This window comes from Coregonus lavaretus (assembly GCF_964263955.1).
Source record: "Coregonus lavaretus genome assembly, chromosome: 40".
Taxonomy (NCBI): Eukaryota; Metazoa; Chordata; class Actinopteri; order Salmoniformes; family Salmonidae; genus Coregonus; species Coregonus lavaretus.
Window position 1 is genome coordinate 314,527 of NC_140027.1, and position 25,365 is coordinate 339,891.

Below are 25,365 nucleotides of genomic sequence, written 5' to 3' on the forward strand. Positions count from 1 at the left end.
CTCTCTCTCCACTCTCTCTCTCTCTCTCTCTCTCTCTCTCTCTCTTCTCTCTCTCTCTCTCTCTCTCTCTCTCTCTCTCTCTCTCTCTCTCTCTCTCTCAGGGAGGATGTACGGAGCAGATGACTTCCTACCGATGCTGACCTATGTCCTGGCCCAGTGTGACATGCCTCAGCTGGACACTGAGATCCTCTACATGATGGAGCTGCTGGACCCCTCACTGCTGCATGGAGAGGTAGGTCTACCATCACATAATGACACTGGATTCAATACCACAGTATACAGTTTACCTGGACTGATCATAGAAGAGAGGAGTCTACCTGATCTATCTCACCTTTATCTATCAGAATGAGTCAAGCTCATGTTGTGTCATGCTGTAAAGAGACCCAGTGAACATGCCGTCTTGCAAGGTTTTGGGGTGACAGATCTCACCTTCACACAAGTACAGAAGCAGTGTCTGGATTGACAATAGGTCTGCCTGAACCAATCATAGTCCAACTTCGGAACTGGGTCAGGATAATACAATCTGGTTAGTTTTCTATCAAGTCCTCCTGTGTGTCCGTATCACAAACCAAAGTAAAAACATAGCCCTAAACTCACTCTAACTCACAGTCAAATTAGATCTAGACAGGTCTATAATAAATTACATCTAGAATCTTGGTACACTCTACCTAACATCATTGTTTTCTGCAATAAACAGACATTTTATCTTGAAATCAAGTTCATAACCATGAATATGTGTTAGTTGAAGTCATGCAGGGCAACTACAGGTCAAGTTTAAGCCCAGACTGGAAGGCAGGCTTGGTAGGAAACAAGTTTGTTCCACAGGAAGACGATGTGACTTAAATGGATTGGAATGTTCATAAGGTGTGGGTGGGTTCCCTTGGAAAAGGTATTGTCCCGCTAGTGAGGGGCTTCCTGATGATTATCTTGCCAGGGCACTTCCTCTAATCTAGGTTGTGTGTTTGTGTCCTGTTCTCAGTCCCACACAGACTGTAGGAGTGCAATGCAATATACTCACTTATACACCAGAATGTATTCTTCACCAACACACAAACCATATGCATCATTTTCCACTTCGTATGGCCTCGTTGAACCATTAACACGTCCACAGTCAAACCACAGCATGCCCATATTAACATGTATAATATTTATCTTCCTGGTTCTCCTCCTTCCCTGCCTGCTCTCTCCTTCTCCCCATCCCTCCCTCTCCCAGGTGGCTACTACCTGACCAGTGCGTACGGGGCCATGGCTCTCATCAAGAACTTCCAGGAGGAACAGGCAGCCAGGGTCCTCAGCTCCGAGGCCAGAGACACCCTGCACCAGTGGCACCGCCGACGCACCGCCCAGCGCATGGCACCCTCCATGGATGACTTCCAGGTATCGCCCTGACCCCCATCTGACCCCCAGGCAGTGAGTTTGAAAGAACACCCCCCTAAAACGCCTCCCACGAGACCGGGGGACTGGATCTGCATGGCTCCAGTGTGAAGTTTCCCTTAAGTACAGATCTAGGATCAGCTTTCTTTCCCCCAATCCCAACCTTAACCATTAGTTGGGGGAAATGCAAAACTGACCCAAGATCAGCATCAAGGGGCAACTTCACTCTACACCAATCTGCATGAGAAGCACCGGTGCTGACATGCCGAGACTATCCTTCTATATCCGGATCTGTATTAAAAAATGATCTTGAGCTATGAAGACACTTTTGGAAGAAAAATATGTGGTTTATTTTCGGGTTAGGGGTAATCTAGGAGGGAGTGATATTGAGAAGGAAGCTGATAGGTAGATGAGATAGGACTATTCTAATGCATGTGATTGTGCACTAATGAAGCATTGTCTTGGTTTTCTCTGTTAGCCCTGAAATGGCTGTATCCTCCTGTAAATGCCATAATAAGGATAGAGGCTATAGAGCCGTATCAGAGCTACTTCACCTTTCTCCCTGTGTGTCTTCACAGAACCCAAACTTCATTCCTGTGTATTTGTGTCTTAGTTCTGTTCCTGCATGTGCACCTGCATATAACTGATATCCGTGTCATGTTCTCTCTCTCTCTTTGTGTCATTTTCTCGGTGTACTTCTGTCTCCATCTATGTGTTTTTGCATGTGTATATTTTGTATCTGTTTTGTATGTTTGCATATATGTATTTTTGTATCAATGATACCTGTATCACGTTCCTTGTACCTCTTCTCCTTCAGAACTACCTGCGAGTCGCCTTACAAGAAGTCAACAGCGGCTGCACAGCCAAAACCCTCCTAGTCCACCCGTACTCCACCACCGAAGAAGTATGCTCGCTCTGCGCCTACAAGTTCAAAGTTCATGACCCCGAGAACCACGACCTCTTTCTCATCACTGAGGCAACCAGTCAGCAGCTTGCCCCGGACACACACCCCCAGCGAATCAAAGCGGAGATACACAGCCGCCCGAACTCGCCGCCCTTCCATTTTGTCTACCGCAGAGTGCCCAACCTTAACCTGTGTATACCAACTATCCCAGCTAACCAGCACAATGGCAACTGCCTACTGCCTAGCCAACTGGATGAATGAAACTTTATTGAAACTTAAATTAAACTTTATTGATCCCTAGAGGGGACATTGGATTTGACACCAGCGTACAAACACATACAGGGACAATTCAGACTCAGAGCACATAGACCTGAGAGAGCACCGTTGGCTGGTGGAACAAGTACAATACCTGAATGGTGAGACTGAGGATGTCCTAATATGGACACCGTGCACATATCCATAGAATGATAGTGAATGGCGTACATGGAAAAAATGCACTGTATGTTTAAACTATAGGGTCATAGTCTGATGTTGATTCTACACTAGTCTGTAGTAGAAGAGAGGTTTAGCATTAGCTGAGCTCTGTTGCTGACATCTTGTGTGTTGTGAAGGGATTCAAGACTACTCAATGGAAAAGTAGTTCCTATTCTTCTAAAAGGAAACACAAAGAGGAAGCAGGTGTGGAGAGAAGTGTCTGGTGTCTGCATGCATTTCACTCTCTTTTTAGGGATACGGCACGTGAGCGTCAGGAGTTGGTTGGTCAAGAAACACCCTTGTACAGGCTCTTTTGTGAGGTCATCGGACCAGGAAGTTCTCTTACATCACATCCTGACTGTCTGTTTTCGTTACAAGGACAAATGGACATGCATGCTCCTCTTGCAGAAGTCAGTGTATCTGACTGTCTTCTTCTAACACTGGGACCTGGTTAGAGAACGCAGAGCTTCTGCTCCTTTCCAGTGCTTGACTTGGTCAGGAGCTCAACGGAGCTGAGTACCAGTACCTCAAATGTTCTGCTGCTTGAGCTCCTGTTCCTCTTATAGAATATTAGCTCAACAGTATTGTGGAGCTTCTGCACCTGAATTTTAACAGTACCGGCACCCAAAATCAAGTCAAGCGCTGCTCCTTTCTGTCTATGTCAACACATAGAATGGGATGACCTGACTGTGTGATCTCACAGTTGTCTTTTACATTACTTCTGGTGCTCGATTCAATCTGTATCGCCGAAATTCAGCGGCAGGTTGATGTTTATTGTCATAAATCTTGCTGAATCTTGCTGGAGGCAGCACTGGTTGATTTCTGCCAGATGGGACAGCTGCAAAGCCAAGATTGTCTATATCGTAAAAATCCATGTAAACAAAAGGTTAGGGTTAGGCATTCAGGTTAGCAGTGTGTTTAAGGTTAGAGTTAAGGTTAGGGTTTGGTTTCAAATCTGATTTTTATGACTTTGTGGCTGTGCCAGCTAGTGACCACACTGCAGAGCTGCCTCCAGGGCAAGTTTCATGACAATAAATGCCCATTTCTGATTGAGCCGACAAATGCAGTTTACCGTGAATGTAGTCTCAATAAACGTGGGAACATTGCCTTTAAATTTAAATCGCGCTATAAATCTGAACTTCAGCGATATGGATTGAATTGAGCCACCCCACTGGGCACAAACTGGTAGAATCAATGTTGTTTCCACATCATTTCAATTAAATTACGTTGAAACAACATGGATTAGACATTGACTTGACGTCTGTGCCCAGTGGGCCTGGTGTAATGTGTGAAGAAGCTAAACAGATGATATGTGACGGTTGGCTGGACTTTCATGTGGATTTAGCGACCCCTATAAGATCATTGAAGAATGACTTGCAGCAGTATGGACATCATATCAACTTGCATACTCTTGAGTCTACAAACTAACTGCCATTTGCAATGCCATTATATTCAAATAAAAGAGAAACCCGCACTCTACTCTTGCTCGTATTACTTATTTTAAAATATTACGCTTTAAAACGAGCAAGAGCAATGTGCAGGTTTCTCATTTCTTTGAGGTTATCATATTCCCACGCATATGCAATCAGATAACGCAGATGTGCGAGTGCTTTTTTTAAACGCAATTATATGAAATTATATAAGTGAATATATTTTGTATTATTATTTTGCTGCAATTGCTGGTCAACTGTAGACAATGTAAAAGTGTAGATTGTGTTTTTATAGGAAAATCATATTGTATTTGGATTGAAAACGTAACCAGTGTGTTCCTGAGATAATTTCCCCCTCATGCCGTTCAATTTTATGCCAGTAAGTTAAACCAATAAATATTTTGGAGACAGAATCTGAATTGACTCAACTAAACTTTTGTCTAGATCAACTGCCTCAGCAAATGGAAATGACTATAGTCAAAGTTGTTCTAGAAAGTTTATTGGTTAACGATAATATAATATGTTTCTATCTGTTATCTATAGGGGTCACTGGCTGATTTCTTATAAGCTATTGAGAAGAAACTACAATCTAAACTAATTTCCCCTTGAGGATTAATAAAGTACAATCTCATCTCAGTCAGTATTAGTGTGTATTACTGAGAGAGTTTGGTGATCTCTAAAAAGAGAACCATCATCAGTTTTATTGAGATAAGTATTGTACAGTCAGTTGATATAATGGTAATCATTAGGTTACAACATAACTATTTCTAACAATTTCACTACTGCACATACTGAAATTCTCCTCACACACTTTGTAATCGCTAACACCTGTATGATTTTTCCATCACTGTTTTGCTGTATTCAAATTTGACAAGTAGAAACGGATATGTAGTATGTTCGGTTAATATGATGGCACTTAATGCAATGCTTAAAACACTACTGCTAAACCAACCAAACTGTATTTTTTATCTTGTATATGTTCTGGGGGATTTTAATTTATTTTTGAATTGGGATGTAAATGCAAAGAAAGTTGATGAAATGAGGGGGGTAAAATATGGGAGATGGTTTTGGGTGTCCTCTCCCAAATGCCCTGTAGTCTTTTGCACACATTAAAACTCAATTGCCCTATTATGGTGTTCTTTAGTTGACCATAGTGACCATTTTTTTGTCATATTGGACTAAAGTGGGAATGAATATACTTTATGAATGAGGAATTAAGAAGATTAGCCTACATTTGGAGACATTTTCACCTCTCCTACCAAAGACCCCACCCCCCCCCCCCCACCCCCCTCCCCCATTCTCTCCTGCCTTCTTCAACCCCTACATTTTCGATTGAATTTCCACTTTCAGGGAAATAAGATTCATTTTCTAATGTTACTCTACAAACAGTTACTGTCGTTTTTCTTTTAATAAAAACACCACAATGTAATTAATTTTATCAGTTTTATTTGTAGATTACATTTAGCAAATCACAAATGTGAAACATTAAATGCAGAAATTAGTATTTGTGTAAATATATTCATGATATAAACAAGAGTCCTTAAAGCTAGATCGGACACAGTATTATCCTCCTCGGTGCATGAATTAATCTCTTCTCCTCTCCTTTCTTGTGCATGTTTTCGATCTGGTGTTATTTGCCATAAGCATGTGGTGGCCAACACTTCAACTGTCTCTTGACTTTAGACTTGAGCCTTTTTAGACTACAATGCGTGATTAATGTGATAGCCCGGCAAACTCTATCGCATGTGATCCATATAAAAGCCCTCTCGCAGGAGTCCATCGAAATCTTTGGGGCTGATGAAGGTGGGGATGTGTTGGCATTCCAACTCCTCATGGATCTCCTCAGTGCTATATCGAGGGATCTCTGGTCTGAGTAAATGGCCGGTCAGCGCACTGACGTCCAAGTTTATAGCACATCATTAAATCGTATCTCGATGTAAATGGATGCAAGGTGGGCGTTTCTTCCCTGTGAGAAGGACCACAGTCATCCCGGCATGAGGTCATAGGCGCGGGAAGTAGGGGTGCTGAGGGTGTTGCAGCACCCCCTGACAAATCAGAATCTTTTTTTAAAATAAACAACAACAAAAAATCACAAAAGTCACTGGGCCTTTACTAGTCCTGTATTAGTGGACTGATATAGCCATCTGAAGCACACCCAACATTTTCATTCACGTTGATGAGTGATAACTAACCATGGATTGATTATTCAACATTGCTTATATCGCTCACCCATAATCAAATCAAATAAAATGTTATTGGTCACATACACGTGTTTAGCAGATGTTATTGCGGGTGTAGCGAAATGCTTGTGTTTCTAGCTCCGACAGTGCAGTAATATCTAACAAGTAATATCTAACAATTTCACAACATATACCCAATACACACAAATCTAAGTAAAGCAATGGAATTAAGAATATATAAATATATGGACGAGCAATGTCAGAGCGGCATAGGCTAAGATACAGTAGAATAGTATAGAATACAGTATATACATATGAGATGAGTAATGCAAGATATGTAAACATTATTGTTACATTGTTACATTTATTAAAGTGGCCAGTGATTTCTAATCTACGTATATAGGCAGCAGCCTCTAATGTGCTAGTGAAGGCTATTTAACAGTCTGATGGCCTTGAGATGTTTTTCAGTCTCTCTGTCCCAGCTTTGATGCACCTGTACTGACCTCGCCTTCTGGATGATAGCGGGGTGAACAGGCAGTGGCTCGGGTGGTTGTTGTCTTTGATTATCTTTTTGGCCTTCCTATGACATCGGGTGCTGTAGGTTTCCTGGAGGGCTGGTAGTTTGCCCCCGGTGATGCGTTGGGCAGACCGCACCACCCTCTGGAGAGCCCTGCGGTTGCGGGCGGTGCAGTTGCCGTACCAGGCGGTGGTACAGCCCGACAGGACGCTCTCAATTTTGCATCTGTGAAGTTTGTGAGGGCTTTAGATGCCACGCCAAATTTCTTCAGCCTCCTGAGGTTGAAGAGGCGCTGTTGCGCCTTCTTCACCACACAGTCTGTGTGGGTGGACCATTTCAGTTTGTCAGTGATGTGTACGCCGAGGAACTGGAAGCTTTCCACCTTCTCCACTGCGGTCCCATCGATGTTTCTTGAAGTCCACGATCATCTCCTTTGTTTTGTTGATGTTGAGTGAGAGGTTATTTTCCTGGCACCACACTCCCAGAGCCCTCACTTCCTCCCTGTAGGCTGTCTCGTCATTGTTGGTAATCAAGCCTACTACTGTTGTGTCGTCTGCAAACTTGATGATTGAGTTGGAGGCGTGCTTGGCCACGCAGTCATGGGTGAACAGGGAGTACAGGAGGGGGCTGAGCATGCACCCTTGTGGGGCCCCAGTGTTGAGGATCAGCGAAGTGGAGGTGTTGTTTCCTACCTTCACCACCTGGGGGCAGCCCGTCAGGAAGTCCAGGACCCAGTTGCACAGGGCGGGGTTCAGACCCAGGGCCTCAAGCTTAATGATGAGCTTGGAGGATACAGTTGAATGACCTTCTTGATCAAAACCAGTCAGGTTTCAAGACTGGTCATTCAACTGAGACTGCTCTTCTCTGTGTCACGGAGGCTCACCGCACTGCTAAAGCTAACTCTCTCTCCTCTGCTCTTGTCCTTCTAGACCTGTCTGCTGCCTTTGATACTGTGAACCATCAGATCCTCCTCTCCACCCTCTCCGAGCTGGGCATCTCCGGCGCGGCTCACTCTTGGATTGCGTCCTACCTGACCGGTCGCTCCTACCAAGTGGCGTGGCGAGAAGCTGTCTCCGCACCACGTGCTCTCACCACTGTTGTCCCCCAGGGCTCAGTTCTAGGCCCTCTCCTATTCTCGCTATACACCAAGTCACTTGGCTCTGTCATATCCTCACATGGCCTCTCCTATCATTGCTACGCAGACGACACACAACTAATCTTCTCCTTTCCCCCTTCTGATAACCAGGTGGCGAATCGCATCTCTGCATGTCTGGCAGACATATCAGTATGGATGACGGATCACCACCTCAAGCTGAACCTTGGCAAGACGGAGCTGCTCTTCCTCCCGGGGAAGGACTGCCCGTTCCATGATCTCGCCATCACGGTTGACAACTCCGTTGTGTCCTCCTCCCAGAGTGCGAAGAGCCTTGGCGTGACCCTGGACAACACCCTGTCGTTCTCCGCTAACATCAAGGCGGTGACCCGATCCTGTAGGTTCATGCTCTACAACATTCGGAGAGTACGACCCTGCCTTACACAGGAAGCGGCACAGGTCCTAATCCAGGCACTTGTCATCTCCCGTCTGGATTACTGCAACTCGCTGTTGGCTGGGCTCCCTGCCTGTGCCATTAAACCCCTACAACTCATCCAGAATGCCGCAGCCCGTCTGGTGTTCAACCTTCCCAAGTTCTCTCACGTCACCCCGCTCCTCCGCACACTCCACTGGCTTCCAGTTGAAGCTCGCATCTGCTACAAGACCATGGTGCTTGCCTACGGAGCTGTGAGGGGAACGGCACCTCCGTACCTTCAGGCTCTGATCAGTCCCTACACCCAAACGAGGGCATTGCGTTCATCCACAGGCCTCTAAAACGTATTCGAGTTTTTCTTGGAATAAAAACACACGATTTAATCAATTGTATTTGTATAGTAGATTTACTTAAAAGTATCACAGAGCAATAGTCAAATAATCTCCCTCAAGACATGCACGGTCAACTGATTTATGCATTCACAGAAGCGCCAACTTTTATAAAGAGTGCAAAACACATGTGAAACATTAAATACATATGGGGATATTCATTGAAAAATATCCATGACACAAAACAAGAGTCATTTGTTCATTAGTTTGGAGTTTGACACGGTATTGTGCCCTCGCCTGTGCCTTGAGTGGGATATGTGCCTTTTATGCATTAATCAGTTTCTTATTTTCTCCTCTATTGCTCTGATCCACAGTCAGCGCATAGCTTCGGACCTTTGTGGGTGCAAGACCCACAAACAAATCGGTGGCATTGTGCACAGCTTTCATGGGCCTGGTTCCGTGCACACTGCGTCTTCACCTGGCACTGTGTTCTCTTCCCAGCTGGGAGCTGGATGGGTGCCCGGGAAGGAGGCGGTGCGGCCTTGGCTGCTTCCTTGGCAGCTGCAGCTGCCTTCGTCTTGGCCCTCATGTGGTTCTCACGAAGCTCCCATGCCAGATCCATGATGAAATCTCGCCGTGGCGTTGTCTTGCCGGTACACTGGGTGAACAAAACGTGCGCGTTGATAGCAGCCAGGTCGAGCAGGTTGTAGAATACGGCAACAGGCCAGCGGCGAGTTCCACCTTTCACCGTGAACTGTCTGGCCATCTTATCCACACCAACCTGGAATAGAGTATTAAACGTTAGCAAAGTAATAGGAAAGAAATACACATTTGTTGCAGAAGAGCACAGTGCATGAAATATGGCAAAGTGCGCTTAAATGTGTAGCCTAAATGTATAGGCCTAATAGCCTACATTTTTGCTGTTATAGTGCATCATGGTATCCGGTTTTCTCCTTGTGTCACCGCCAATGGCAACTGTCGGATGCATAGTGCTCAGGATACAGACGTTTTTTCTAGGCTTCTTTCTGTAAACCGTAAGTGTTGCTTTGTCGTGCTTCAGCACTGTTGTGGAGAACAGCTCTGCTTGTGACTGGTCGCATGCAGATGGAGGCAGCTCCCGTCTCATCTTATTCACCACCCCAACCAGGCTTGTGTTCTTGTCAATCAACTTGTTTGCCAATGGCAGTGATGTGAAGACCTCGTCCGTGTTTACATTTCTACCCTTGCCAAGGTACGGTTCTACAAGCCTCATCACCACATTTTCAGGCTGCTGAGATTCATCTTTCCCCAGATATGGAAAGACATTCAGCACATACTTGCTGTCGACATCAGCTGCCAACCGAAACTTCATGCCCCACTTGTCTTGCTTGTAGGGGATGTACTGCGTAAAGCGACATTTCGTTTTCGTGGGGAACCATTGCTCCTCAACAGTGATGTTCACTCCTGGCTTGTAAGACGTAACACAGTTATGTACAAACGCGTTCCAAACTTCTGATACTAAGGCGAATTTGTCAGTTTCCAGGCGCATGCGTCTGGTCTCTCTTGCGTCAAAACGCAGGTATCGCATGATTTCTCTGAAGCGGTTCCGTGGCATGGTGTCTCGGAAGAAAGTGATCCCATACCTGTCTGACCAGAGGCTCTCCAAAGGCGTGTTCTTTCCTCCGTACAGTCCACGGACATACAGGAGCGCAATGAACGCTTCCAGCTCATCCACAGATATGTCCCACGTTTTGTCTCCTTTTGCTCTGTGCGCCTCAGCTACAGTACAGTCCCTGATTTGCTGCAACATCTCCATGTCACATAAACAATGAAAGGTGTCGAATGCGCTGTCGATTCTGTCTTTTGCGTAAGGTGTAGGACCCGACTCCACTTGGATTCCATTATGTGCTGATAATCGACTCGGAGCATTGTCAGCAGGCTCTTTTATCCAAACCGTGCCGTCCTTCCCTGTCTCCTCTCTCTCTATCTCAGTTAGTGACGCCAGCACAGTGGGCATTGTTCGGGCTCTCTTGCGCCGAGGCAGAACAGGCTCATAGTCAGAATCGCAGTCAGAATCAGAATGTAATGAAGAATTCTCCCATTCATCATCAGAGTCGATCTCAGCATCAAGTTCCTCCCCTCCATCTGACTCCATCTCATCCAAATCTCGTAGCATTACCAGCGCTTCTCGCACCGCCATTCTCGGTCTTGCTATTGTATGAATGACATCCATTCCTCTTTCGCGTCTCCATCTTCTTCTATGATATTCATATGATAATGGCGATCCGCAAACAAACGTTAAAGGTGCATGCCGCCACCTCCTGTGCAGGAGTGTGTGGTCAATCACGGTTTCCAACATCAGCTCCAAATGTCTAAATCCTCCTACCTAACTCAGTATTTCTGAGAAAATAGAAAAATAGTCCTACTAACTTATAATAGTACAGTTGATTAATACTATGTTTTAATACATTTAATGAATGTTTTAATATTTATTTATCAGCAACATATATACAATATTTTAATAAACTGTTTATTAATGCAATGTTTTAATTCATTTTAGAATGTTTTAATGAGTTTTTGACACTAAACGCCAAAAAGACGGTTCCCTGGGGGGGGGGGGGGGGTGAAAACGTCTTCAAATGGCTCATTCATTCAGTCCCACTTCCTCGGTTAAACAAGAAAACACAATAAGGTAATTATGTAAAACATAGCATCCCCCGTCTCTTCAGTAAAGGCTACATCGTATACTGTAACATCTTGACATTGATGTGCAAAAAATACTGCATGGACTTGATTGAGGCTAGAGGTACTGAGTAACATCGTTCAGTACACAGACACTGGTTACATCCTAAATGGCATCCTACTTTAAACAATTCTATATAATTAACTTTTCAGGTTTAGGCACTTCTTTAATAAGTCTGTACAACAATCAATTCAATAATCTGAAAGCAAATCCCAGTCTGCGTCCGAGATAGCATCATATTCCCTTTACAATGAACCACTTTTCACCAGGGCAATTACGGAACTTGAGGATCAAGCTGAGATGCCAAGAAGAACCCCATCAAGCGAGTCAAGACCTCTCTCAATCGTTGATTCTAGAACAAAGAATAGTGTTACCACCATAGACATATAATACTACAAAATAATGTTCTCATTTCCTCCCTATTCTAGCAGAATCTTCCACTGACTAAAAATACCTGTGGGCCACACAATCCAATGATGGAAGGTTGACACACACACAAGGATTTACAGCCACAAAAGTCATTATAAATCAATGACTAACATCATTGTAAGCTTTGATGGCACCAGTACTTACTCTAGAGTCTGTAGTTTGTAGCGTGGGTCGTCCCTGATGGCAGAGAGAATTCTCAGTCCATCTTCTCCCGTGTCGTTTCCCATCAGGCCTAGCTCTGTGATGCTGGAGTGGCTGGACTTCAGGGCTAAGGCTAGGGAGGAGCAGCCCTCTGCTGTGATCCCACAGCATCTCAGACTGGAAAGAGAGGGAGGGGGGGGTGGAAAGAGAGAAAGGGCGAATGTGGGGGAGAGAGATGGGGATAGAGAGAAAGATAGTGGAGAAGGTCACCAGAGAGGGAGAAAAGATCTTCAATTTGTGTCGTTCAACAAGACTTTAAAAATGCTTTATAAATTGTATGAGTGATTTATAAGTGAACAAATGGCCAAGTCATTTTGTGAATATGCTTATAATAATTCATTGTGTGAAGAGCCTGCGATGCAATATCATAGACCAAGCCATGTGCTTTATAACTCTCTAATGATGTTACTTACAACAGTCTCTCCAGTGTACAGCACCTGGAGGTCAGTTCCAAGTAGAGTGTATTCACACCGCTGTCGCCCATGTCGTTTCCAGAGAGATCCAGCTCTTTCAGTTTGGTGAGGTTGGAGCCGAGAGCTTTAACCAGGTCCCCACAGCATTTCTCTGTCAGTTTACAGTCACTCAGCCTAGGTGGGGAGAGGTAATTACATTGAGAGAAAGTTGCCACACACACTAGGTCTAACCGTTGCAGAACTCACCTGAGGGTCTCAAGTGAAAACAAGCAGAATAAGACATCGGCCCAGTCATCCGAGTCGCCCAGATGGTTCCTGCTGATGTCCAGCTCTTTGAGGATAGAGTTGAAATGAAACCCTCTGGCTAGGGTGATGCCACAGCTCGCCACACTGGCGAGACAAGACAGAGGTAAAGAAAAAGCAACACTCTTCAATCTTCAGCTCCAGATCTAGGTTCAAATACTATTTTTCAGAGAATTTAAACGTTCGCTTGGAGAGCCAGATGGCCGAACAGGGTTTGCACTTTTGCGACTATTCAATTGGTTCCATTGTGCCAGGCAAGCTCAATCAACCCAAGTTTGACAGTATTTGAAATAATTTCAAATAGTATTTGAACCAACCAAAGTCTGTCAGCTTACATGGAGTAGGGGCTAGGGGAGATAGGTCCTTACACTCTCTGTGGGGTAAGCTAGCTTACTTGAGTTTCTCCAGTTGACAGCCGGGCAGTCCGAAGGCTTTGCAGAGCATCTTGACCCCCTCATCCTTCAGGTTGTTGTTGCTCAGGTTGAGCTCCTTCAGACTGGGGATGTTCACCAGACATCCAGACATGTTCTCACAGCATTTCTCAGTGACCTGACAACAGTACAACCTGGTGGTGGAGAAAACATGTATTCCACTTTAGAATCAGTGAGGTGGAATGTGTATGTGTGTGCTCTCTCAATACCCATTTAGTTAAAGCACTATGTATTAGTCCCAGCGGTACTCACTCCAGTTTGTATATCTGGGTTGACTTCAGTAAATCCATGAGCATCTCCACCCCCCCGTCTCCCAGGTTGTTCATGCTGATGTCCAGCTCTCTCAGGTGTCTGGGGTTGTCTATCAGCAACACTGACAGCGCTTGGCACAGCACCAGGCCCAGCTTGCAGTTTGAGAGCCTAATAAAGATTAAAATACTTTAGAAGACGTGGCCTATGTGGTCCAGAGGTTAGTGCCACGGACCCCAGCACAGATGTACAGCCTAGGCTACCAGAGTCGGCATGAGTTCAAATCCGACCCATGCCATTCTGACTCGCAAACTCTCCTCTTCACTGTCCTAGCTCAATACAACTACATTATACCCTTAAAATAATGTAAAATAGTTTAGAAGACAACTGTATTTCCTTTATGAGGAGAACTTCATTTGCATCAAACCACAGGATAAACCCATAGGGGAACTGAATTAAATGATGTTAGAAGTGGGGGAACACATGATCAGAACGGGCCACTGATTCAATACTCACTTCAGGATCTGCAGTTCGCACTTAACAACCTTTAGTCCGTCAACGAGAAGAAACATCCCCGATTCTCCCGGTTCGTTGCCGCTCAGATCCAGCTCTCGCAGGTGCGAGGGGTTGGATTTGAGAGCTTTGGCCAGAGCGGAAAAGCCATCCTGTTTCACCCTGCAGCCGGACAGGTTCAGTCTCTCCAGTCGGCAGTGTGGCTTGGCCAGGCCGGTCGCCAGTAGCTGCACTCCTGTGTCCTTCAGCGTGTTGAAACTCAGGTCCAGAGCTTTAAGATTGGACACCTTTGAGGTGAGCGCCGAGGCCAGACATTCACAGGATTTCTCAGTCAGGTTGTGATATGACAGCCTGGTGGGGAGGGTTTATGGAATCAAAAAGAACATTAGAAGTCATACTATTAGCCACTTGAACCCCCAAAACTGTAAGACGAGCCCAACAAACTTGAATTACATCATTTTGATGACAATTATCTTGTGCATTACGGACATTTCATATCGATATACAGTGCCCTCCACTAATATTGGCACCCTTGGTAAATATGAACAAAACGGGCTGTGAAAAAATGTTATTTGCTGTTTATCCTCTTGGTCTTTCATTCAAAAATATTCACAAAAATCAAACCTTTAATTGAATAAAAATGATTGAAAAAAATTAATGTGAAATAAATGAAATAAATATTTTTATCCGAAACGTGTGCCACAATTATTGGCACCCCTAGAAATTCTTATGAGTAAAATCTAACTGAAGTATATTCCCATTCATATTTTACGTTAAGTTCACCTGAGTGATTAGGAACACTTAAGTGGTAAGCCATGACTTACCACTTAAGTCAAACCTTTAATTGAATTAAAATGATTGAAAAAAATAGGAAGGCGAGTTAGGGAATCAAAAATAACATAGCCATACTAGCAGACCCTAAACTAACAGAACTGTGTAATGACCATAAAACCAACAAACCTGAATTACATCACTGTGATGACAATTATCTTGTGTGTTGCAGATATTTCATATCGATATATACAGTGAGTGCCAAAAGTATTGAGACAGTGACACATTTTTTTGTTTGTTTTGGCTTTGACACATTTTTTGTTTGTTTTGGCTCTGATACAATGACTATGAGTCTAAAGTGCAGATTGTCGGCTTTACTTTTAGGGTATTTTCATCCATATCGGGTGAATCGTTTAGAAATTACAGCACTTTTTGTACATAGTCCCCCCATTTTAGGGGACCAAAAGTATTGGGCCAAATTCACTTATGTGTATTAAAGCAGTAAAAAGTGAAGCATTTGGTCCCATATTCATAGCACGCAATGACTACATCAAGCTTGTGACTCTACAAATTGAAATGAATGGTAAATAATGTAGTGTATCATGTTGGATGCACTTTTATTGTAAATAAGAATAGAACATGTTTCTAAACACAATCGTTTTGGTCCTATAAAAATGGGGGGACTAGCCCATGTACAAAAAGTGCTGTAATTTCTACACGGTTCACCCAATATGGATAAAAATTGTATCATATCATATCCAAAGTGCTGGAGTACAGAGCCAAAACAACAACAAATGTGTCACTGTCCCAATAATAGTGGAGCTCACTGTAATAGCTGGTATTGTTAAATGACCAAGTACTTACGTGGCTCTCTGGCAAGCTTTGATCACTGGCAGCATCCTCAGAAGTTCCTTGTCTCCTCTCTTCTTTACTTCCAACCCAAGCATGTCTGTTGACCCAGACGTCAGTGCCATTAAAAGAGCGGACAGGTCAGACCAATGTGCACATGGGTATTTGGCATCTGGGGGGATTCCCGTCTTGAGAAAGTGCACGCAATCAGTTTCTAGAGAGCTGTCACCCAGTTCCATCAGGCAGTTCAGCAGGTTGACTGTCTTCGGTAAAGCGGGATTCTCCATGACCTTCTTCTGGATATACTCTACCATTTCCGTCAGTGTATTCGACGAGTTGTAGCTGGCCTCTGCGATTGACTGGATGAAGCTCTGCGAGATGCCGAGGAGGAAGCGGAGGAAGAGGTCCAGCTTTCCGTTTTTGCTCTGCAAGGCCATGTCCACTGCATTCCTCAGGTTTTCGTCTTAGCTGTTGCAGGATTGAAGAAACCACATTGCAGCAAAGAAGTCCTGAATGGTAGTATGCCCAAAGTAGTAGATCTTCTTTTGATTGTGCCCAATATCCTCCCTGAAGATGGGTATGCTTCCTTTTGCAAACTCGGACCCCTCGAGAGTCAATGTCGCACTCTCGTAGGTCTTCCCTGTAGAAAACTGTGTTGCCTTTCACCAACTGCTTAAAGGCTAGTTCCCCAAATGTAATAGCCATCTTCTGTGTATTATGGTCCCGTGTTTGAAACAGGGCGAGTAGGTCAGTGTACATTGGAGTCAGAGCTCCGGGGTCACATTCTTTATTGGATAGCCATGTCTGTCTCCCAAGGAGTGACGCACAAATCGAACAGATAATAGGTATCTGGCATAAGACGTAGAGGCTTTTTGAGTACTTCAAGTAGTCGATAATTGCATTGGCTTGGTCCTTGTCAAACGACCACCCCTCATCACTGTCAAACGCTCCCTAAAACACTTTAGCGAGCAGGCCTTCCGAATTGACCTGGCCCAGGTATCCTGGATGGATATAGATCTAATTCCGTCAGTAGAGGATGCCTGGTTGTTCTTTAAAAGTAATTTCCTCTCAATCTTAAATAAACATGCACCATTCAAAAAATACAGAACTAAGAACAGATATAGCCCCTGGTTCTCCTCAGACTTGACTGCCCTTGACCAGCACAAAAACATCCTGTGGCGTACTGCATTAGCATCAAATAGCCCCCGCGATATGCAACTTTTCAGGGAAGTCAGAAACCAATATACACAAGCAGTTAGGAAAGCAAAGGCTAGCTTTTTCAAATAGAAATTTGCATCCTGGGACATTGTAAAGTCCATGGAGAATAAGAGCACCTCCTCCCAGCTGCCCACTGCACTGAGGCTAGGAAACACTATCACCACAATAATCGAGAATTTCAACAAGCATTTTGCTATGGCTGGCCATGCTTTCCACCTGGATACCACTACCCCGGCCACCAGTTCTGCACCCTCCGCTGCAACTTGCCCATGCCCCCCCCCCCACCTCTCCTTCACACAAATTCAGACAGCTGATGTTCTGAAAGAGCTGAAAAATCTGGACCCCTACAAATCATCTGGGCTAGACAATCTGGACCCTTTCTTTCTAAAACTAGCCGCCGAAATTGTCGCAAACCCTATTACTAGCCTGTTCAACCTCTCTTTGGTAACGTCTGAGATCCCCAGAGATTGGAAAGCTGCCGCGGTCATCCCCCTCTTCAAAGGGGGTGACACTCTAGATCCAAACTGTTACAGACCTATATCCATCCTGCCCTGCCTTTCGAAAGTTTTTGAAAGCCAAGTCAACAAACAGATCACCGACCATTTCGAATCCCACCGTACCTTCTCCGCTATGCAATCCGGTTTCCGAGCTGGTCATGGGTGCACCTCAGCCACGCTCAAGGTCCTAAACGATATTATAACCGCGATCGATAATAGACAGTACTGTGCAGCCGTCTTCATCGACCTGGCCAAGGCTTTCGACTCTGTCAACCACCGCATTCTTATTGGCAGACTAAATAGCCTTGGTTTCTCAAATGACTGCCTCGCCTGGTTCACCAACTACTTCTCAGATTTCAATGTGTCAAATCAAAGGGCCTGTTGTCTGGACCTATGGCAGTCTCTATGGGGGTGCCACAGGTTTCAATTCTTGGGCCGACTCTTTTCTCTGTGTATATCAATGATGTCGCTCTTGCTGCTGGTGACTCTCAAATCCACCTCTACGCAGACGACACCATTTTGTATACATCTGGCCCTTCATTGGACACTGTGTTAACAAACCTCCAAACAAGCTTCAATGACATACAACACTCCTTCAGTAGCCTCCAACTGCTCTTAAACACTAGTAAAACTAAATGCATGCTCTTCAATCGAACGCTGCTGGCACCCGCCCACCCGACTAGAATCACTACTCTCGACGGGTCTGACCTAGAGTATGTGGACAACTACAAATACCTAGGTGTCTGGTTAGACTGTAAACTCTCCTTCCAGACTCACATTAAGAATCTCCAATCCAAAGTTAAATCTAGAATCGGCTTCCTATTTTGCAGCAAAGCCTCCTTCACTCATGCTGCCAAATATGCCCTCGTAAAACTGACTATCCTACCGATCCTTGACTTCGGCGATTTACAAAATAGCCTCCAACACTCTACTCAGCAAATTGGATGTTGTCTATCACAGTGCCATCCGTTTTGTCACCAAAGCCCCATATACTACCCACCACTGTGACCTGTACGCTCTTGTTGGCTGGTCCTCACTACATACAGTGAGGGAAAAAAGTATTTGATCCCCTGCTGATTTTGTACGTTTGCCCACTGACAAAGACATGATCAGTCTATAATTTTAACGGTAGGTTTATTTGAACAGTGAGAGACAGAATAACAACAACAAAATCCAGAAAAATGCATGTAAAAAATGTTATAAATTGATTTGCATTTTAATGAGGGAAATAAGTATTTGACCCTTCTGCAAAACATGACTTAGTACTTGGTGGTAAAACCCTTGCTGGCAATCACAGAGGTCAGACGTTTCTTGTAGTTGGCCAACAAATTTGCACACATCTCAGGAGGGATTTTGTCCCACTCCTCTTTGCAGATCTTCTCCAAGTCATTAAGGTTTCGAGGCTGATGTTTGGCAACTCGAACCTTCAGCTCCCTCCACAGATTTTCTATGGGATTAAGGTCTGGAGACTGGCTAGGCCACTCCAGGACCTTAATGTGCTTCTTCTTGAGCCACTCCTTTGTTGCCTTGGCCGTGTGTTTTGGGTCATTGTCATGCTGGAATACCCATTCCCGACCCATTTTCAATGCCCTGGCTGAGGGAAGGAGGTTCTCACCCAAGATTTGACGGTACATGGCCCCGTCCATCGTTCCTTTGATGCGGTGAAGTTGTCCTGTCCCCTTAGCAGAAAAACACCCCCAAAGCATAATGTTTCCACCTCCATGTTTGACGGTGGGGATGGTGTTCTTGGGGTCATAGGCAGCATTCCACCTCCTCCAAACACGGCGAGTTGAGTTGATGCCAAAGAGATCGATTTTGGTCTCATCTGACCACAACACTTTCACCCAGTTCTCCTCTGAATCATTCAGATGTTCATTGGCAAACTTCAGACGGGCCTGTATATGTGCTTTCTTGAGCAGGGGGACCTTGCGGGCGCTGCAGAATTTCAGTCCTTCACGGCGTAGTGTGTTACCAATTGTTTTCTTGGTGACTATGGTCCCAGCTGCCTTGAGATCATTGACAAGATCCTCCTGTGTAGTTCTGGGCTGATTCCTCACCGTTCTCATGATCATTGCAACTCCACGATGTGAGATCTTGCATGGAGCCCCAGGCCAAGCGAGATTGACAGTTATTTTGTGTTTCTTCCATTTGCGAATAATCGCACCAACTGTTGTCACCTTCTCACCAAGCTGCTTGGCGATGGTCTTGTAGCCCATTCCAGCCTTGTGTAGGTCTACAATCTTGTCCCTGACATCCTTGGAGAGCTCTTTGGTCTTGGCCATGGTGGAGAGTTTGGAATCTGATTAATTGATTGCTTCTGTGGACAGGTGTCTTTTATACAGGTAACAAGCTGAGATTAGGAGCACTCCCTTTAAGAGTGTGCTCCTAATCTCAGCTCGTTACCTGTATAAAAGACACCTGGGAGCCAGAAATCTTTCTGATTGAGATGGGGTCAAATACTTATTTCCCTCATTAAAATGCAAATCAATTTATAACATTTTTGACATGCGTTTTTCTGGTTTTTGTTGTTGTTATTCTGTCTCTCACTGTTCAAATAAACCTACCATTAAAATTATAGACTGATCATTACATTTACATTTACGTCATTTAGCAGACGCTCTTATCCAGAGCGACTTACAAATTGGTGCATTCACCACTTTACAATTATTTTTATTTATTTTTATTTTTTTTTGGGGGGGGGGGGGGGGTAGAAGGATTACTTTATCCTATCCCAGGTATTCCTTAAAGAGGTGGGGTTTCAAATGTCTCCGGAAGGTGGTGAGTGACTCCGCTGTCCTGGCGTCGTGAGGGAGCTTGTTCCACCATTGGGGTGCCAGAGCAGCGAACAGTTTTGACTGGGCTGAGCGGGAACTATGCTTCCGCAGAGGAAGGGGAGGCAGCAGGCCAGAGGTGGATGAACGCAATGCCCTCGTTTGGGTGTAGGGACTGATCAGAGCCTGAAGGTACGGAGGTGCCGTTCCCCTCACAGCTCCATAGGCAAGCACCATGGCCTTGTAACAGATGCGAGCTTCAACTGGAAGCCAGTGGAGTGTGCGGAGGAGCTGGGTGACGTGAGAGAACTTGGGAAGGTTGAACACCAGACGGGCTGCGGCATTCTGGATGAGTTGTAGGGGTTTAATGGCACAGGCAGGGAGCCCAGCCAACAGCGAGTTGCAGTAATCCAGATGGGAGATGACAAGTGCCTGGATTAGGACCTGTGCCGCTTCCTGTGTAAGGCAGGGTCGTACTCTCCGAATGTTGTAGAGCATGAACCTACAGGATCGGGTCACCGTCTTGATGTTAGCGGAGAACGACAGGGTGTTGTCCAGGGTCACGCCAAGGCTCTTCGCACTCTGGGAGGAGGACACAATGGAGTTGTCAACCGTGATGGCGAGATCATGGAACGGGCAGTCCTTCCCCGGGAGGAAGAGCAGCTCCGTCTTGCCAAGGTTCAGCTTGAGGTGGTGATCCGTCATCCATACTGATATGTCTGCCAGACATGCAGAGATGCGATTCGCCCACCTGGTTATCAGTGGGCAAACGTACAAAATCAGCAGGGGATCAAATACTTTTTTCCCTCACTGTATTTGTCGCCAAACCCACTGGCTCCAGGCCATCTATAAATCACTGCTAGGCAAATCCCCGCCTTATCTTAGCTCATTGGTCACCATAGCAACACCCACCCGTAGTATGCGCTCCAGCATACTACGGGTGGTCATCCCCAAAGCCAACACCTCCTTTGGTCATCCCCAAAGCCAACACCTCCTTTGGCCGCCATTCCTTCCAGTTCTCTGCTGCCAATGACTGGAACGAATTGCAAAAATCTCTGAAGCTGGAGACTCTTATCTCCCTCACTAACTTTAAGCATCAGTTGTCAGAGCACCTTACCGATCACTGCACCTGTAAACAGCCCATCATATTGTTATTTATTTTGCTCATTTGCACCCCAGTATCTCTATTTGCACATCATCTCTTGCACATCTATCATTCCAGTGTTAATACTAATTATAATTATTTTGCACTATAGCCTATTTATTGCCTTACCTCCATAACTTGCTACATTTGCACACACTGTATATATATTTTCTGTTGTATTTTTGACTTTATGTTTTGTTTTACCCCATATGTAACTCTGTGTTGTTGTTTTTTATCGCACTGCTTTGCTTTATCTTGGCCAGGTCGCAGTTGTAAATGAGAACTTTTTCTCAACTGGCTTACCTGGTTAAATAATCTTATCTGAATACCCATCTGTTTAATCCTGCCATGGGTTTGTAGCACATCATAAAGCAGGTCTTATCTGCTACGTGAGCTAAAGGACTGGATACTCATTAACACTGCACATGAGTCAGAGCAAATAACTACTCTGCCTGGCTTAACTTCCTCCACCCACAGCAAGGCCAACAGTATGGCCATCAGCTCCACCGTATATACAGCCAGATGATCTGTAATACGTTTCCTGACTTCCACCCCACATTCCTGCACTACAAATGCTGACCCAGTATGTCCTGTCCTTGGATCTTTTGAACCATCTGTGTAAATGGCCACAAAATCCTGATACACAGTTTCCGGACGTCTCTTAAAGAAATCATCTGGATCAACACCCTCCCTATCTATCTGTAGTCTCTCCAACACTTCTAGATCAACTACTGGAGGCGGGAGTAGCCATGGTGGATTTACAGGAATAACTACCGCTGGACTAAACTCCCATCTCCTTTGCCTGGGTATTACCCATCCACCCAAAGCTCGTGTTCTGTCTTCGCTCATGTTCCCAGCATGACTGTAAAATCCCTTTCGCAGGATGAGACACCCCATGTCCCTGTAGGTTGACCCAATAATTCATTGCCAGCTGCTGTCTCCTAATATGCAATGGCATATCCCCCATCTCCACCTGTAATGTAGCCACTGGGGACGTTCGAAACGCCCCACTACATATTCTGAGTCCTTGCCCCTGTATGACATCTAGCCTTTCCAGTGAGGTCTGGGCTGCTGAACCATACGCTATACTTCCATAATATATTACAGATCGGATCAATGCAACATACATGGTCTTCAATGAGGAACGCCCAGCCCCCCACTCCTTCCCCGTCAGACAGCGCATCATATTTAGCACCTTCTTACACTTTCCCATCACTCTCATTTACATTTTAGTCATTTAGCAGACGCTCTTATCCAGAGCGACTTACAGGAGCAATTAGGGTTAAGTGCCTTGCTTAAGGGCACATTGACAGATTTTTCACCTAGTCGGCTCGGGGATTAGAACCAGCGGCCTTTCGGTTACTGGCACAACGCTCTTACCCACTCTCTCTCAATGTGTTCTGCACAGGTCAGTCTAGTATCAAAGTACACCCCAAGGAACTTGAAGGCCCTCCACCCTCTCCAGGTTTCTCCCATATAACCTCAAGCATACCTCATCTCCCACCTTTCTCCTGGTAAAGAACACTGTTTGAGTTTTCTCTACAGAGAACCTGAATCCCCACATTAGTACCCACCGCTCTACCTCATCAATTGCTTCCTGCACCTTCCTGACTATGTATGGCACATTTCTTCCCCTCTTCCATAAGGCACAATCATCTGCAAATATCGACCTCCCTATATCTGGCTGTACCTGAGAGTAAACATCATTGATCATGATTGAGAACAACAGAGGACTAATCACGCTCCCCTGCGTGTACCATTATCCACCAAGTAGCTGCCTGTTAAAGACTTCCCCACCCTCACCTGGATAGCCTTCCAAACAGGAAATCCTTTATCCAATCACTGCGTCTCAGTAAATACACGTGTTTTAAAAGAGGTCGAGGAGGCAGCTCCAAACTCTGTTGCAGTTTCCGGTCTTTTTCTTCTTCTTCAGTGGGGTTTATCGGCGGTTGGCATCCAACGTTATGGTGCATTACCGCCACCTATTGTACTGGAGTGTGGGCCAGAGACAGGGAGAAACTAAATCCTACCTGCCAACCCCGTTTCTCTTAAAAAATACAACAAAAATACTATATCTAATGACGTTCTACTCAATATACTCTTTAAACTAATTTCCTGTATCCTCTTCTCCCTCATACTAGATCCTCTCTCTTTCCCTCTGATACTGCAGCAATAATGTTCCACGGTCTCTGTTTCCTGACAATAATTTCACTTTCCTGATGGATGCTTCGCTATCATTTACATTTACTTCATTTAGCAGACGCTCTTATCCAGAGCGACTTACAGTTAGTGAGTGCGTACATTTTCATACTGGCCCCCCGTGGGAAACGAACCCACAACCCTGGCGTTGCAAGCGCCATGCTCTAACAACTGAGCTACACGGGATCCCGATCACATTTAATGTCTTATTCAACTGGCTGTGTCCCATCCTTAATCTTGTAAAATATAGCCTACTCTCTTCTGCCCCTTCCTGTCGTTCTCCCCTCCCCGACTTTCCACTGTACTTGAAATAAATGCCTTCCCTTATTATCTCTATTCCAGTTTCCGGACAAAACAAGATACACGCAAAAGAGCTAAAAGTCAAGAACAGGGGCGTCAGCAGGACACAACGTTTTGGAACGTCCAGATAGAAATATGCTATGTAGAACAAACATGCCTCTTCGACATGTACAATAATGAATCACGTCAACGTTTTGCAACTGAACGTGCCCTTATTCCCATTCAGGACACATTTGAGTTTCAAAATCATTTTTGTCCACTATCAATTAGGTGAAATGTAATCTCATACCAAATGTAGCCTAAATATAATATGGCCACTGACGTGTTGAAAAATAAGAAACAACGCAGCAGCTCTGTAGCCTAACAAATGCAAATATTTACGGTACTGCTGTGAAATGTATTTTGGATAGCCTATTTTAACGGAATTTGTAAACTTTTGTTAGCTTATGCTAGGCCTACTTGCAATTGAATTTTGTGAGCTGAGGCTGAGGGGAGTGAGGGATAGAGGACTGATGACAGGTGAAAAGGGGGACGGGGAGAAAGAGTGGGGAGGGGTAGGTGGGAGGTGGGAGGTGATGATAAAGTCTAATTTAAATTCAACATTTACGTTTTAGTCATCCAGCAGATTCATTCATTCCCACTATAGTCCACTATAGTCCATTGGCACTTGCTTAAAAAGCCATTTGGAGACGTTATCACCTTCCCCTACCGCCACCCCTACTCCCCACTCCCCCCTCCACTCTCTCCTGCTCTCCTGCGTAATTCATAGGCTACAATGGCAAGACCGCGAATTGAGGTGAAAGAAGCGCTGACAATGCTACGAGATTTGGATGAAATGGAGTCAGATGGACCGGAGGAACTTGATGCTGAGATCGACTATGATGATGAATGGGGGAATTCTTCAATATATTCTGATGCTGGTTGCGATTCTGATTATGAGCCTGATCTGCCTCAGCCTCGGCACAAGAGAGGCCGAACGATGCCCACCGTGCAGGTGTCACCAACTCAGATGGAGGGAGAGGAGAAGAGGAAGGAGGGCACGGTTTGGATAAAACAGCCAGTGGACAACGCTACAGGTCGATTATTAGCACAGAATGGCACCCCATTGGAGTCGGGCCCTACACCTTATGCCAAAGGTAGAATCGACAGAGCATTCGACAGCTTCCATTGTTTATGTGACATGCAGATATTGCAGCACACCAAGGACTGTACTGTAGCTGAGGCGCGCCAGGCGAAAGGAGGCAAAACGTGGGACATGTCTGTGGATGAGCTGGAAGCATTCATTGCGCTCCTGTACGTCCGAGGACTGTACGGCGGAATGTCCACGCCTTTGGAGAGCTTCTGGAACGAAAAATATGGGGTGATTTTTTTCCCGAGATACCATGCCACGGAACAGCTTCAGAGAAATCATGCGATACCTGGAAACTGACAAATTCGCCCTGGTATCAGAAGTTTGGGGCGCGTTTGTACAGAACTGTGTTGCCTCTTACAAGCCAGGAGTGAACATTGCCGTTGAGGAGCAATGGTTCCCCGTAAAAGCTAAATGCAGCTTTACGCAGTACATCCCCTACAAGCAAGACAAGTGGGGCATGAAGTTTCGGTTGGCAGCTGACGTCGATAG

At 45.1% G+C, this 25,365-nt stretch overlaps 3 protein-coding genes and 1 pseudogene across 4 annotated transcripts in view; 2 read left to right on the forward strand and 2 right to left on the reverse strand.

Moving 5' to 3' along the window:
* LOC311113722 (ras and Rab interactor 2-like) overlaps window positions 1-4,595 on the forward strand; it is a gene marked incomplete at its 5' end in the record, with an annotated part of 5,754 nt that extends 1,159 nt beyond the window's left edge. Inside the window, 3 exons of the mRNA XM_084157028.1 lie at window positions 102-236; window positions 1,214-1,377; window positions 2,192-4,595. Coding sequence (XP_084013154.1) covers window positions 102-236; window positions 1,214-1,377; window positions 2,192-2,539 — 647 coding nt within the window. The 3' untranslated portion in view covers window positions 2,540-4,595. The remainder of the gene's footprint in view (window positions 1-101; window positions 237-1,213; window positions 1,378-2,191) is intronic.
* Window positions 1-25,365, forward strand: part of LOC311113253 (potassium voltage-gated channel subfamily KQT member 5-like) — a 182,042-nt gene that overhangs the window by 26,022 nt on the left and 130,655 nt on the right. The gene's annotated exons all lie outside the window — the stretch shown is intronic.
* LOC311113255 (uncharacterized protein) lies at window positions 8,906-10,129 on the reverse strand. The gene is made up of 2 exons (XM_084156463.1): window positions 9,648-10,129; window positions 8,906-9,515 (listed from the first exon to the last, which is right to left on the reverse strand). The coding sequence occupies exons 1-2, from the start codon at window positions 10,083-10,085 to the stop codon at window positions 9,090-9,092; spliced, it is 864 nt and encodes a 287-aa protein (XP_084012589.1). The 5' UTR covers window positions 10,086-10,129; the 3' UTR covers window positions 8,906-9,089.
* On the reverse strand, window positions 11,385-21,049 carry LOC311113331 (NACHT, LRR and PYD domains-containing protein 12-like; annotated as a pseudogene). The gene is made up of 9 exons (XR_014615938.1): window positions 21,014-21,049; window positions 15,631-16,566; window positions 13,999-14,346; window positions 13,486-13,653; window positions 13,197-13,367; window positions 12,746-12,889; window positions 12,500-12,673; window positions 12,030-12,203; window positions 11,385-11,808 (listed from the first exon to the last, which is right to left on the reverse strand). The product of XR_014615938.1 is annotated as an NACHT, LRR and PYD domains-containing protein 12-like (transcript).

Bases quoted from the DNA above. Each gene is read 5' to 3' on its own strand.
- LOC311113255 (XM_084156463.1), bottom strand. From the start codon at position 10,085: ATGAAGTTTCGGTTGGCAGCTGATGTCGACAGCAAGTATGTGCTGAAT. The intron at 9,516-9,647 runs GTAGGCTATTAG...ACTCTATTCCAG, and splicing joins TGCACTATAACAGCAAAAAT to GTTGGTGTGGATAAGATGGC.